We start from the raw sequence: 13097 nt of genomic DNA, 5'->3' as shown, positions 1-13097 counted from the left end.
GTTGTTGTTGTTGTTGTTGTTGTTGTTGTTGTTGTTGTTGTTGTTGCCGTTGTTGTTTGTTGCTTGTTATTTGTTTGTAGTGTTTAGCAGCAGCAGCAGTAGTAGTAGTAGTAGTAGTGGTTAGTAGTAATAGTGGTAGTAGTAGCAGTAATAGTAGTAGTAGTAGTAGTGGTTAGTAGTAGTAGTCAGTAGTAATAGTTAGTAGTGGTAGTAGTAGTAGTAGTTAGTAGTAGTGGTAGTAGTAGTAGTGGAAGTAGTAGTAGTAGTAGGTAGTAGTAATAGTAGTAGTGATAGTAGTAGTAGCAGTAGTAGGTGATAGTGATAGTAGTGATAGTAGCGTAGTAGTGATAGTAGTGATAGTAGCGTGGTAGTGATAGTAATGATAGTGGTAGTAGTGATATAGTAGCAGTACTGATAGCGGTAGTAGCGTATGTCTATTGCGTGTCTGTGTGCAAAACCGCTTCTGCTTCCCAGAGGGTATTAAATTCTGGTTTTTCGGAGCACGATGAATTGGTGCATTCAAGCGCAACCAAGAAGCCGAGATTACAACCTAATTATCCACGAAAATCAACGAAACAAGAGCGACAATGACGATGGACGACGAATTTATGCGTGAACTCTACTTTTCCGAATTTCGAACCTTCCGCCTTGCCATCTATCCATTATCCGCCCACTTCTCTCGTTGACAACAAAACGCAGCAGCAATAGCAATACGGCAGGAATATGGAAGAAGGATTCATTACCGCATAGCTGGGATATAAAAATGTGCTGATAACGATCCAGTTACTGACAAACGGCACCGCATCCACTACTTTCCTCTTATCTGGCGATGTTTTATACTAGCCACCATCCGTGGTACCACTGCACGGCATACATTATCAGTGCTTTACTTCTACTGATTACTCGGCGTATAAAGGCAGAATTTTTCAATGTGCACAAACCTGATCGAGCGCTTATTATACTGTCGGCACCATCCATATGGTTTGTTGTCATGGTTTTACCCTGGTATGAGTAAGTATTCTCTGGCCTAGTCTAACTTGACTGAAGCTCAGTGGTCTATCTTGATTTAATTAAGATGACAAGCACAAACAGTTCGTTATTTACTGCACGTTATCAGTGCTGCTTATCATCGCCTTATGTATTGCTTATCATCCCTTATGCGTTTCCTTTCATTGATTCTTATGGAATATAATTTCTAAGTTAGTATCCTCGAAAATCTGAAGTTTCTGCAATTTCATTATTAATTGTTTTATCAATTATTATCAAATTGGTTGTCAAATCCCTTCGAAAAACTTTCATGGGTGTTATCGCTACCTAATAGTTCTCTTTCTCCTAACCCAGGACATATGTTACTCTATTGTAAACACTGGACAGCTCTCATTCTTATTGCGGACCACTGACCAGAAAGCCAATTCATTCAAGCTTTCCAACTTCACCAGTAGTTAATTATCATGCCAAGATATGATCTTTCCACTCAAACAGTTCCATTTCTGGACAGTTGACCGTGAGAAATTGGCGGATGTGAGATCGATCATTTATCGGCATACTGCTGAAACCAGTTTCAGTGATACCAATTGTATTGTTGATTCTTTTTCAAAACAACTGGCAAAGGACCAGAGATCGTCTCAAAAAAAAAAGACCTTTTCCAAAACTCCTGACTAACCTTAAGAAGAATTGGGAAACTGTATATATTCAAGAAACGCAATCTGGAAGTTCTATTCGGTCTATAAGTCTGGAAGTCTCATTCGGTTAATCGGTCTGGAAGCCCCATCCGGTTTATAAATCTGAAATCTTATGGAAAAATTTTTTGCAGAACCTTTTTTGTTAATCAATCATAACTTTTGCGTTCCATTTAAACGCTCAAATTATCCGACTCCATCGCCTCTCAGAATGCTAAAAAGCATAACTGTTCGATTTTCTTTTTCTTTTATGAAATCTACTGCTTTTAATTTACAATTTTTAAAACTACAAGAAGTAAAAAGGCCTCTTTTCAGGGATGACAATTATCACGATTTATTTGAGACAATTATTACGTTTCAGATCGAATTTGCAAAAACAATACATGGTATCTATTTAATGAACTTAGATGAAATTGCTATTTAGAAATGATAGTTGAGCAATTTATCATACTAACCGGTGAAGATGGTATATTTATTTTTTCCACTGGAAGAATTCAGAATTAGGGATCAAAAGAATCGTATTTTCGGTATCTTTAATTCTTTTAGGATTTTTTGGATTCTGGCTTAAAGCTTGAAGTTTGAAATGATAAGATATTTGATTTTCTGAGTTTCCGACAAATTTTAATCGAGATATCAAATTCGGTTCAGAGTTGTGAAATTTTAAGCGCATTTAAATTTTTTTAGTTGTAGGTAAATTTCAATTTGAGTTTCGATTTTCTTGCAGAACACGATAATGTGGTAATACTTGCTGACAAACATACGTTGCCATATTTGGATGGCAGAAGTCCGTCCGTAAAATCACGTTTACCATTAGATGCCTTGATTCAGGCATCCGTCTATGATATTAATATCAGAGATTTTGCACCATTTGGTGTTCGACAGCTTGTGAAATTTTCGTATAGGTGAATTTCTTTTTTCTTTTGTTTTTGATACTATCTATCTTCTGAAGCATTTCCGGAAAATTTAATTGCACCATCCCATTAAGATGAGGGAAAAGAACAAGTAAATAATGTTGATATAGGGAGGAAAATATGCTTGGAAATTCCAAGTTAGAAAACATTTCTGCATGTTTGCTAACAAAGGCCAACTGGTCCGAAGATTTAACTCTGTAGCAAGTTGACTGTATTATGTCCGGCCATTTTAATATCGTAATTTTCTTTTTTCCTTGGTTGAATTTACGAATGTTATGGACATTGTGTTTAACGATCAAGCAGACTTGATGGATTTGATGCAAAGAATGGTACTAAAATGATTGCTTTTCTCTCTGAATCGGAAAAATTTATGATTCTTGAATTGAGAAATGCGTCAAACAGGCAAAAAGATTTAAGAACATTTATGGCTTATTCTATGAAACAAAATGATGGGAATTATTTGTAAAATGAAGTCAATTCGAGGCCTCCTGATTTCGCGACGATCGCCGCAAGACAAATCGACGAAAGTATTAAGCGATTTATTGAGGATTATAAAATACGCATTGATAAGAAAGAATTAGAATTGATACTTTCCGGACAGCATGTCGTCGATAACGGTATCAACAGAGCTATCATTGATAAGGTCTGTAATGAACTTCAAAAAAGCTACTTTATGATGAAACGTTTGCAATTCGCTTCACTGATTTCGGTGACGAACATTTATTAAAAAAAAAAATTGTCCGATTTCTTCATTTAAAGTTTAATCCAGAATTCATGGTCCCACTCCAATGTTGAAGAGTTGCGGGAGTTGTGGGGGACTAAAAATGACCAGCGAATGAATTTATTATTCCTTGGAGATTTTAGATAACTCTTCCAAATACTTCAAATACTTTGTTGATATGATCTCTTTGATCTCTCCCTACTGTAATCAAACATTGTAAATGTCACTGAACATGCGTGAGAATCACTGAACACAAGTATGCTTATACATGAAGCTTTTGATGCTTATAAAAAATAATCTACCTAAGAACGGAACTGGAAATCTGTTCGTCCAATACGGAAATATTTTGTCACTTGCAGAGGGCACTGGACGAAAATCAAGGGAAAGTACCGGAATGGGCTATGATGATCAAGCTTTTTAACGCTTTCAGGAAGGTATTTGTCTTTTAATTAAATTTCTCACAAAATTCTTGAAACTTTACTTTTTCTTGGAATCGTTAAATTTGGAATTGCTATTTGGCATTGTATCGCCATGTATATTTTACGGCATTGATTGATTTCAGGATATATATTTATTGTATATAATTTCAGCCATTTATTTCTTCACCTATTGAAACGCAAGTACCAAAAGTCACCTTGCAAATATTTTCGTCTCCTAATTTTCATGAGCTTTATTAAATAGGCGAAGTGCAGGAAATGAATCGTTTCTTCTTTCACTTTTTTTTTAATTCTCTCTTTCTAATACTGACAATTGATATGATATTTGTATCATTCCTCGTATGCATTCTGTGATAAATAAGGGATAGAAAGCATTTTCTTCACTTCAACATTCCTTCCTAATCATTACCGCTTGCATATGACCAAACATTGTCAGTACAGGTGATTATTGTGGATAATCCAATGAATACGACACAATTACGGCTGGATGATGTCATGTCTTTCATTGATGATCAGGTCAGAAGTTCTTAGGGACTCAAGTTCAATTTTATATTCTAAAGTAAAATGTAATGTCGAAACTGAGAATCAGTCAAAAATTGTCGAGTGATTCAAAATTAGGCTGAATGGGATTGTTGAATCATGCGCTGTTTGCAATGTTATTGAGATTTAAATTTCTGATGTCAATTAGAGAAATGAAGTATTGTCAAGTTACGCTCTTCCTAATTATGATTTTATGCATGGACATATCATTATTAATATACATTTATTATTAAATGTTAAAAACAGACACCATCGGAATTTTTCTCATTTAACATTTCGATATGTATATTTTTTGATAAATTATTTTAGATATTGGTGATACCAACGTTGGATAAGGATATGAGGGCTTATTTGGACGCTGAATTGTTTAAAAAATTCCGCGATGAAGTGATGTTAATCGATCTGCCAGCATATTTGGATAAGGACAAAAGAGGGAACTGTGGCATGTACACTGCCATATTAGCTACTGATAAGTAATGATTAACTCCATAGGAAGATAATGACCGATTACATAATTCGCCTGGATTAGGCATCCAACGGTATCAAATCAATGAAGAATATTCAATGATCAAATGTCTCTGATCTTAGTTACTTCATTGAGGTTTCGAAAAGATGTGATTCAAAGGATATTAGTAACAAACATCCACTGTACAGTTTATAATATCATCAGTCCTATTAAATGACAGGAAGTTCTAAGGCTTTTCTTCCTTTTCATGCAAAAAGATACTGAAGTGATCGATATCAAAGTTTTCTAGTATCAATTTGATTTATTCCACAAAATTCTAGCTAGCCTTCTGAGCAAAGATTGAATATTGATGAGAAGGATTTTTAGATTTGTATATGTGCCTGTGTTTGGGAATGATCCAGGAAATTGGAAGAGAGGGCATTCAACGATGATGGATAAAATCATCATACATATGATTGAGGTCCTTCGAACTTTTAACTTTTTCATCCATTTCTATCAACATTTCATTGTTTGGCTTTTGCGGTCGTGAAATTTGAATGGTTTGTCCTGTATATAAACAGTGTCATCACCAAAAAATCGTTGAGATGAAAAGGTTTACTAATTTCTGTAGTTCGAAAACGTTTATTTACACTTTCGGCTGTTTTTTCTTTCCGATCTTGAATTGTTCTAGGTAAATACACGAAAAACCGTGGTACCAGTTAATGTACCACGAACGATTTGTGAACGTGGACTTTCGTTACGTTCTCTGTCCTGGACATTACGAGGTAATGTTGCTGATCACGTTATTCAGGTTGCACGTGGAACTCCAGCTAAGATGTTCGCATGATCTCTTATACATATTGAATGGCTCTGTATAAATCTCCTCAGTTTAGCGCCTTTCTTGGTTTAATTTTGTAATTATTTCCATTACTGCATTTTAGTTAAAATTCTGAAGTCAATTCTGATTAGTAAATATTTAGTTTAGAATTAAAAATTGACTTATTGATTTTTCCGGCTTCCAAGTATTATGAAACACTATTAGTGAATGGGAATTTCTTTCCGGAGTTTAATTAGTTATGAGAACGATTAATTGGTGGAAACTCCTGAAGTTCTGGAATCAATTTATCCACTTATTTGTTCGCTAACAATCATTAAATCTACTTTATATATTCATTTTCCACTTCGTAATTCTCGATCATCAAGCCATTCATTTATGATTTACATCTCTACTATAAAAAGTTAAGGATAAGAACTGAGTGTTATCTTTTGTCAAATATTTATCCTTTTTGATAGACGACATTGTCACTGACTTGATTATTTCAACATTGGTTCCCAAATTCAGGTTCTTATCTTACCATTTAATTAACTCATGTGTTTATTATTTGCACATTAATTTATTAACAAGGTTTTGTGATACAGCAACTACAATGCCTTTACATCTGATTAATAAACCTCATTTCTTTATACCAATTTCACTTCGTGTATAATACAGCTTTGGTATTTCTAATTTGAATTTTCCATTTCTTTGAATATTTTTTTAGATCATTCCAATTCATATTTTCCAACAGCTAATCCTTAGAATTTCAATATTACTGAAAATAATTTACAGACAACATTTATCTGTTTGCTTACAAACTATAGTTCCATTCTTACAATATCGCCTTATCAAATCCTAAATTGAATAATATTAATTACAAGTTACTGGAGAAATATTTCAGGTTATATCAGCTCCATATTGCATTTCGTTCCCAACTTGCGAAAGCTGAAAATAATTCTAGCAAAATTCAGTAACTTTTAATTGGTACGAAAATTAATTATATTCAAATTCTCCCACCTGAAATATTTTTCCTTAAACACACTAATCAAGTTCTCTTCAATTTTATATAATGAAAGAAAGGGTAACTTCACATCATTGCAATCGACAAGACAATAGTAAATATCGTTAAATATTCACTCAATTTTTCAACTAAAAACTATCAATGAATGGTTGAATCGAATCATTACTTTTGTTTTGCTTCATCAATTCTATTTTTTTAAAATTTATAAATTGAATGCCAAATTCCAATCCATCATAGCATGTAATTTCATGGGACACTAAATTATAGGAGAGTGAAATGAACTAGACATTATAGTATAAAAGCTTAAAACCTTTTTTCCTATAAAATCATTCAGACTATTTGTGATAAGCTCTATCAGAGGGAACTGATAGTTTCGATGCTTTATCCTCTCTAACGAAGCTATTACTTTTAAGAAGAAATTTGTATGAAAACCGGAACTTGTAAAGGAACAAATATATGATAACATGCTAAAATACAATAATAAAAAAAATTAATCAATTACATGCACAACAAAAGTAAGGTAAATAAAAAAAATACTGAAAATGACATCACAGTTGCCGAGAGAATTGAAGTTTCCTGAGGAGAAGGGAGTAAATATAAAAAAAAACAATACAGTATGATGAGGTCACTGCATGCGACAGTAACGCTTTCTTTTTGAGTTTGATTTTGATGAAATTAAGTCAACTCCATCCGATGATTGCCGTTCCTGTTGCTGGAAGTTTCTGTAAAAAAAAGCTGAGAATGAAAATAGAAGTGATGGGTCTGCCGTAATCATCAAGGATTGCTTAATTACAGAAGCTGAGAAGCTTTTTAGTGACTACCTAAGTATAGTCAGATTTCACATTTTTCGTTATACTATATTCATCAGCGAAATCAGTGAACGAATATTTCAATGCTAATTAGTGATATGGAATTAATCAAATAATTTTTGGAAAGATAAGCATGTGGACAAATGGACAAAGGAAGGAACCGTATCAAGCGCACTAAATTATGAAACGATTCATCGACATTCATTCGATGTTTCGCTGAACATTCCACATATGGTACTCGTAATCTCCTCGCCAGTTCTTCTGCTTCTTGTCGTGAAATCTTAAACCCTTATCATATTATCAAAAAGGGTTATAAATTAAAAGAAGCTAACTATGAAAGGATTATAATTCAAAACAGTAATCTAACTGTCCCTCATTTTTCGTCAGTGATAATTAGATCATGAAGAATTATTAATGGTAATCTGTTGTTCTCCTTTCATATTGCTGCCTTACTCTATCATGAATTGATAGCGTATCAGTTATTAAGAGGAATGTGAAGAAGAAAGATAAAGATGCTGCCATCGTAAACCGCCGACCTAAATTATCAGCCACAATTCTCAACACTCGAATTTTATCAGTCATTGTTCTCTATAACATGAAATCTCATGCAATTGATTAAGTAGCACTTCGGGGAATCCTTATCCTTCCCTCTTCCATTCTAATGGTTTAGTTCTACGACATTGAAATGGGACAAATATACGGATTTGTTAATCATGAACATTCCATCATCTTCCATTCACACCAATATTAAGCATTTGATAAACTATCACTAATCAAATGAGTAAGACATTTAACTATTAAAATCAATAGTGGTTACACAATTGATTAGTTTAAATTATTGAGTAGAAAGATAAAAAAGAAAGGCAGGCTTACAAGCCTATCACTGTCGAGATCAGCTTTATTGCCAACAAGTATTATCGGGAATTCATCCCGATCCTTCACCCGAAGTATCAGTTTATGTAATCGGATAGCTTCTTCAAAACTGTAAAAAAAATCAATTAAAGTCAAGAATTCCCATTTTTTGAAAAATACTGATAAAAAATGGAAAATAAAGATAGTAACTACAGCACAATTATTTTGTCATCTTTCTCCAGTATTTGTAACCCGCCATTTAATTTTGATTTGAAGCAACTGCAATCACCTGATTTTGACAAAGTAAACCGATCATGCCGTAGTCTGTGAGTTAATTTGCTTACATTATTTATTATTGATTATCATTAATGAAAACGGATATTATGCAACGTTTTCCTATTTTTAAAAGTAAAACTAAATTTATGTAGTTGATAAATGAAACTATTAAAAAGGAAAAGAACAAAAATTAACAAATAAAAAGGTTAAAAGACAATAATGAAACTAAAAAAAAAGAGTTTCAATGGATTTGAAATATGTACTTTTGGAAGATTTTTACACATTTCTCCAAGTGGCTTGTGTAAGAATCCATCCTTCTTTCCTTTCTCCTTCTGCTAAGTACCATTATTACAAAGAAAATAATACTTCAGTCTTTCAAATGCAAGGTAATTAATGACTGTGAAATAGAGCACTAACGAGAAACGGAAGAGCAATGAATTGATGAGCTAAGAAAAATGTGCGTTTTAAAGAAATGCTTTCATTTGCCCTTTACGATCCTATTTTTTTATCGTTATCGTTATCACTATACTAAGGATTATCATATTATTAGCATGAAGCATCAAATATTTTAAATATAGGTTTTAGAAGTTTAAAAGATGAGGGGAAAGAGAGAGATGTAGAAGAGTTTCGACTAGGTAATATCTGAAATTCATTCATTCTTCCCGATCATTCAATTGCAGCTATTGTCATTTATTTTTATTACTGTCAAATGCTTCATTGTCACAATTATTTATATTATGAAAAGTCTTTGAATTTTTTCAAAAAAAAAATTTCTTGGGATATTTTCTCGCCAACAAATGGTTTCTTCCGTCATTACGAATCATATCAAATGCAAACATTTCAATAATTTCCCGAGAAATGTATCAGCCAAAATGATTTGTCCCGCTTTTTACCTCAATTCTCTTTTCAAAACTCTAATAGGAATATTTCTATTCTAGTTCTGTAATTTATCAATATGTTTGGCTGTTCGTTTACTTTGTTAAGCGTACTATTTGTCTATTTCTGACATTCACAAAATTGCCGCAAAAAAGAGCTGATTATAAAATTCTTTGGGCTCTCTGTAATCAATTATTAAAATCTAATGAACTGATAAGACGAAATGAATTTGAATGATTAGTCGAAATGCTATCTATATTCAATTCCAATGCACGAATGTCCGCGAGCAATTACTCTGATAAGAAAAATGCAAATCACTGTTCAATTGGCTATTGATACGCGGGAAACAGGATAAGGACAAGTAAACATTTGAAAGTGTAAATAACCCGTGCAAGCATCATTCATAGTAACATCATCGTTGTCACCTTTACCATTATTGTTCTCATTAATTGCACTACTGTCATCAATGACATCGTGATTAAACATGTGCTAAACTAATTACTGTTGTGCTATCAATTGCTAAAATAAGCTTTTTGGATCTGCTACGTTCATCGCCATTTCCGGATAACTTTTAGCACTCCATTCTTGAATTACTGAAAAGAATAGAAGTAGCAACCTGTTTCGATCAATTACGGAAAAAACCAGCAGGAACCCATTACCCGAACGTAAATATTGTTCACGCATAGTGCTGAATTCTTCCTGTCCGGCCGTATCCAGTACTGCAATGTTAACTGATGAATTTACCCTTTGAGTTTTGGATTTAAATTGGAATTTAAAAACTAACAATGAGTTAACTAACATTTAGAATATACTGAGTTTGTGTCTCGTCTCAATAACAGTTTTTAATCTTAATGAGCTAATTTTTTCTAGTTCAGGGATTGTTCTGATTGATTCCAGAAAGCAACGATTGGAATTGCTACCTTCGCCTGGTAACATATATTATATTGATTTCATTTTTTTTTTTTTTTGCTAGTGATTTTTTAAGGTGTATTACCTGAAACAATATTTTCTAGTGCACGAGAAAATATGTCACAACTGAGGTATGCAAAGGAAAATATCTCATATCACGTCAGTTTTTATTATTAAAAGATTGCTTTGGTAGATACTGAAAAAGGAAGTTCTCCAACTGTTTGCACAATTTTGCAAAAAAAAACAACAAATGGGTTAATTATTAAACCTTCAAAAAAAATTAGCTATCAAATCTTAAAATAATTTCTTTTAATTATAAATCTCTAACTGATTTCAAAGGCTACAGCATTACTGCTATGACAAAAGCGCGAAGAATTTAATGATAGTATTCGTTTCCTTGCAACTTATGCTATTCGTAAAGGTGAGAAAAGCTAAGAGTATTAGTGCAAAAGATGAATTTGAGAATGAGAAAGTAACATATCATAAGAATTGGAGGGATTTTCTGAGGGAGAAGTTCTACTTTAATTGAAATCTTTCCCAAATAGGGACATGTTTTCATAAAATTTTAAACTTTTTACGACAAATCAATAATTGTTTTTTCCCCTTCAAAAAGTAATTCTGCAATAGAGGAACAGTAGATGAAAAAAAAAACAGGAAAAACACCCATAAAAAGGAGGGAGAGAGAAAACGGGAAAATCCACTTCAATAATTTGTTTCATGCCTGATTAAAATATTTCTAAAATTTGAAAACAAACTGAAAAATGACCTTCCAACTTGCAGACATCATCGTCGACAAAGCACTGTTTCGTATAAGAATCCTCAATTGTTGGATCGTAATCTATTACGAAATGTCTCTAAAATTCACTGATACATAAGGCTACATAAGGAATAATTAATAAAGATGATTAGTGATATCATGAGGCTTTTAAATAGCCAACCCAATTTATTAGTACAAAAGAGATAATAGTGATAAGGGCTCGCAAAGAGATGAATGGAATTTCTTCTTTCATCCTCCACCTCCAATTCCATTGGTTTTTCCCCAATGCATTTTTAATAATAGAAAGTTATGATAAATGAACCAAATATCCTTCCTAATTTCCTTAATTAATCAAATCTCATTGCTAATCAGTGATGAATCATAGTAGCTAGAGTGATGTAAGGATATAGGTCGGAATATGAAATGAAATGAAAAAAATTGAAGAGAAATAGTGGAAGATATGATAAGAAGATAATAAAAGACTTTGGGAAAGGAAAAGGAAAAGAAAAAACAAACAATTACTTTACAATGCAAAACCATTCCATAATACCTTAACAATTCTCTGTTATTATTCATTTTATATAGAAATGAACTCTCAAATGACTAATATTCATAAGGATAATTGGAAGAAGAAAAATGTACTGTTTTCAAATTGATAAGCTGTTAACAAAGCAGTTTATGATAAGTACTGTACAGGGGTATTGTCTTTGTTAAGTAAGGATAGAACTGAGAAAAGATAAATTTTGTTCAATTTCGAAACAAACAGTTAATTGGAATGATGAATTGTAGTAGTTGAAATTGACAAGAGATTTTGACAAATCAGTACAGCAATCCCAACTTCCTGGCATGAATATTTAAAAGAAGCTTTCTGTACCTTTCGGTGGTAATTTCTAATTTATATTCATACAGTAACAATTACACACCTGTACAAATTGAATTGTTAAAGCGGATTTGCCAACGCCGCCACCGCCGACAACGACAAGTCGAAGAATCGGAGGTGACTGTTGCTTCTTCCAACGTCCACCGCCTCCGGAGGACATCGAACATTAAAGGTCGTCGTTATTAGGTTACGAAGTTTTAAAACACCTTTAAACTGGCGCAAATATTACACTTAAAAGTAGCATCATATTAAAAAAGATAGTGTTTATAATGCGTGGCCGGCAAAACTTTTCGCTAAGACAACATAGATGATCAATAAGGTGTAGAAAAGGTCAATGAAGTGACATGAAAATGACAATGAACTGAAAATGTACAGTTGTTTCATTTTTTAAATATGCAGAAAATCTGTGTGGAAGGAATTTGAAATAAAGTGGAAAATATTTTTAAACAAAAGTCTCATTCAACATATTTAAAAGAAATAAATTCCCCTCCCAGCAACATCGAGCAGTGATGGATGTAATGTTCTTCAAGTGAGAAAGACAAATCAAATGGATCTAACTCAGCAGATGAATCAAATGGATCACTTTGATTGGTTTCTGAAAGTTCGAAAGAAAATAGCATCAACACGAAAGCCAGGAGATCATAGCCTAGATTATGGTAGTATAAGATCAATCAAAACTGAAATTACTTCTCTTCACGGATAATACAATTGAAATTGAAATTAGAATTAAACTTTATTGTCACTGTATCAACAGTATGTCCCTGTGAAGAACTTCTGCTACAAGTATGACAAATCAACCAGCAGAAAATCCAATTATCTACCTGGCAAATGGTTCAATCATAGCTACAAGTAATAGTTCCGATAAGCCGTAGGACAATTCCGCATGAGGCATTTCATTTCGGTCACTCGTAGCACAGCTCCCGGGGTTGGCATCAACTATTCCGAAATGTATGTTCGATCGAAACGAAGAGGGGAAGTGGAGCTGGGTGGTATATACTGCGCCTTTCTAGTCATCTTTTGTGCTGTGTGTGTGTGTGTGTGTGTGTGTGTGTGTGTGTGTGTGTGTGTGTGTGTGTGTGTGTGTGTGTGTGTGTGTGTGTGTGTGTGTGTGTGTGTGTGTGTGTGTGTGTGTGTGTGTGTGTGTGTGTGTGTGTGTGTGTGTGTGTG

At 33.3% G+C, this 13097-nt stretch overlaps 2 protein-coding genes across 2 annotated transcripts; one reads left to right on the top strand and one right to left on the bottom strand.

Moving 5' to 3' along the window:
• Positions 1-829: 829 nt before the first annotated feature.
• On the top strand, positions 830-5667 carry LOAG_08204 (hypothetical protein; the record flags this gene model as incomplete). Its single annotated transcript, XM_020447642.1, has 9 exons — positions 830-1011; positions 1995-2065; positions 2404-2581; positions 3074-3233; positions 3671-3745; positions 4190-4264; positions 4598-4761; positions 5121-5214; positions 5425-5667. 9 exons carry the CDS (start codon positions 830-832, stop codon positions 5578-5580), a joined length of 1155 nt encoding a protein of 384 aa, XP_020302149.1. The 3' UTR covers positions 5581-5667.
• A 1529-nt stretch (positions 5668-7196) lies between these two features.
• LOAG_08202 (hypothetical protein) lies at positions 7197-12090 on the bottom strand (the record flags this gene model as incomplete). The annotated part of the gene is made up of 6 exons (XM_003143738.1): positions 7197-7293; positions 7542-7660; positions 8254-8362; positions 10001-10103; positions 11060-11147; positions 11974-12090. 6 exons carry the CDS (start codon positions 12088-12090, stop codon positions 7197-7199), a joined length of 633 nt encoding a protein of 210 aa, XP_003143786.1.
• Positions 12091-13097: the final 1007 nt, after the last annotated feature.

The sequence above is a fragment of the Loa loa genome (assembly GCF_000183805.2).
Source record: "Loa loa unplaced genomic scaffold supercont3.80, whole genome shotgun sequence".
Taxonomy (NCBI): Eukaryota; Metazoa; Nematoda; class Chromadorea; order Rhabditida; family Onchocercidae; genus Loa; species Loa loa.
The sequence above is the reverse complement of the archived record's forward strand: the minus strand, read 5'-3'. Positions and strand labels throughout refer to the sequence as shown.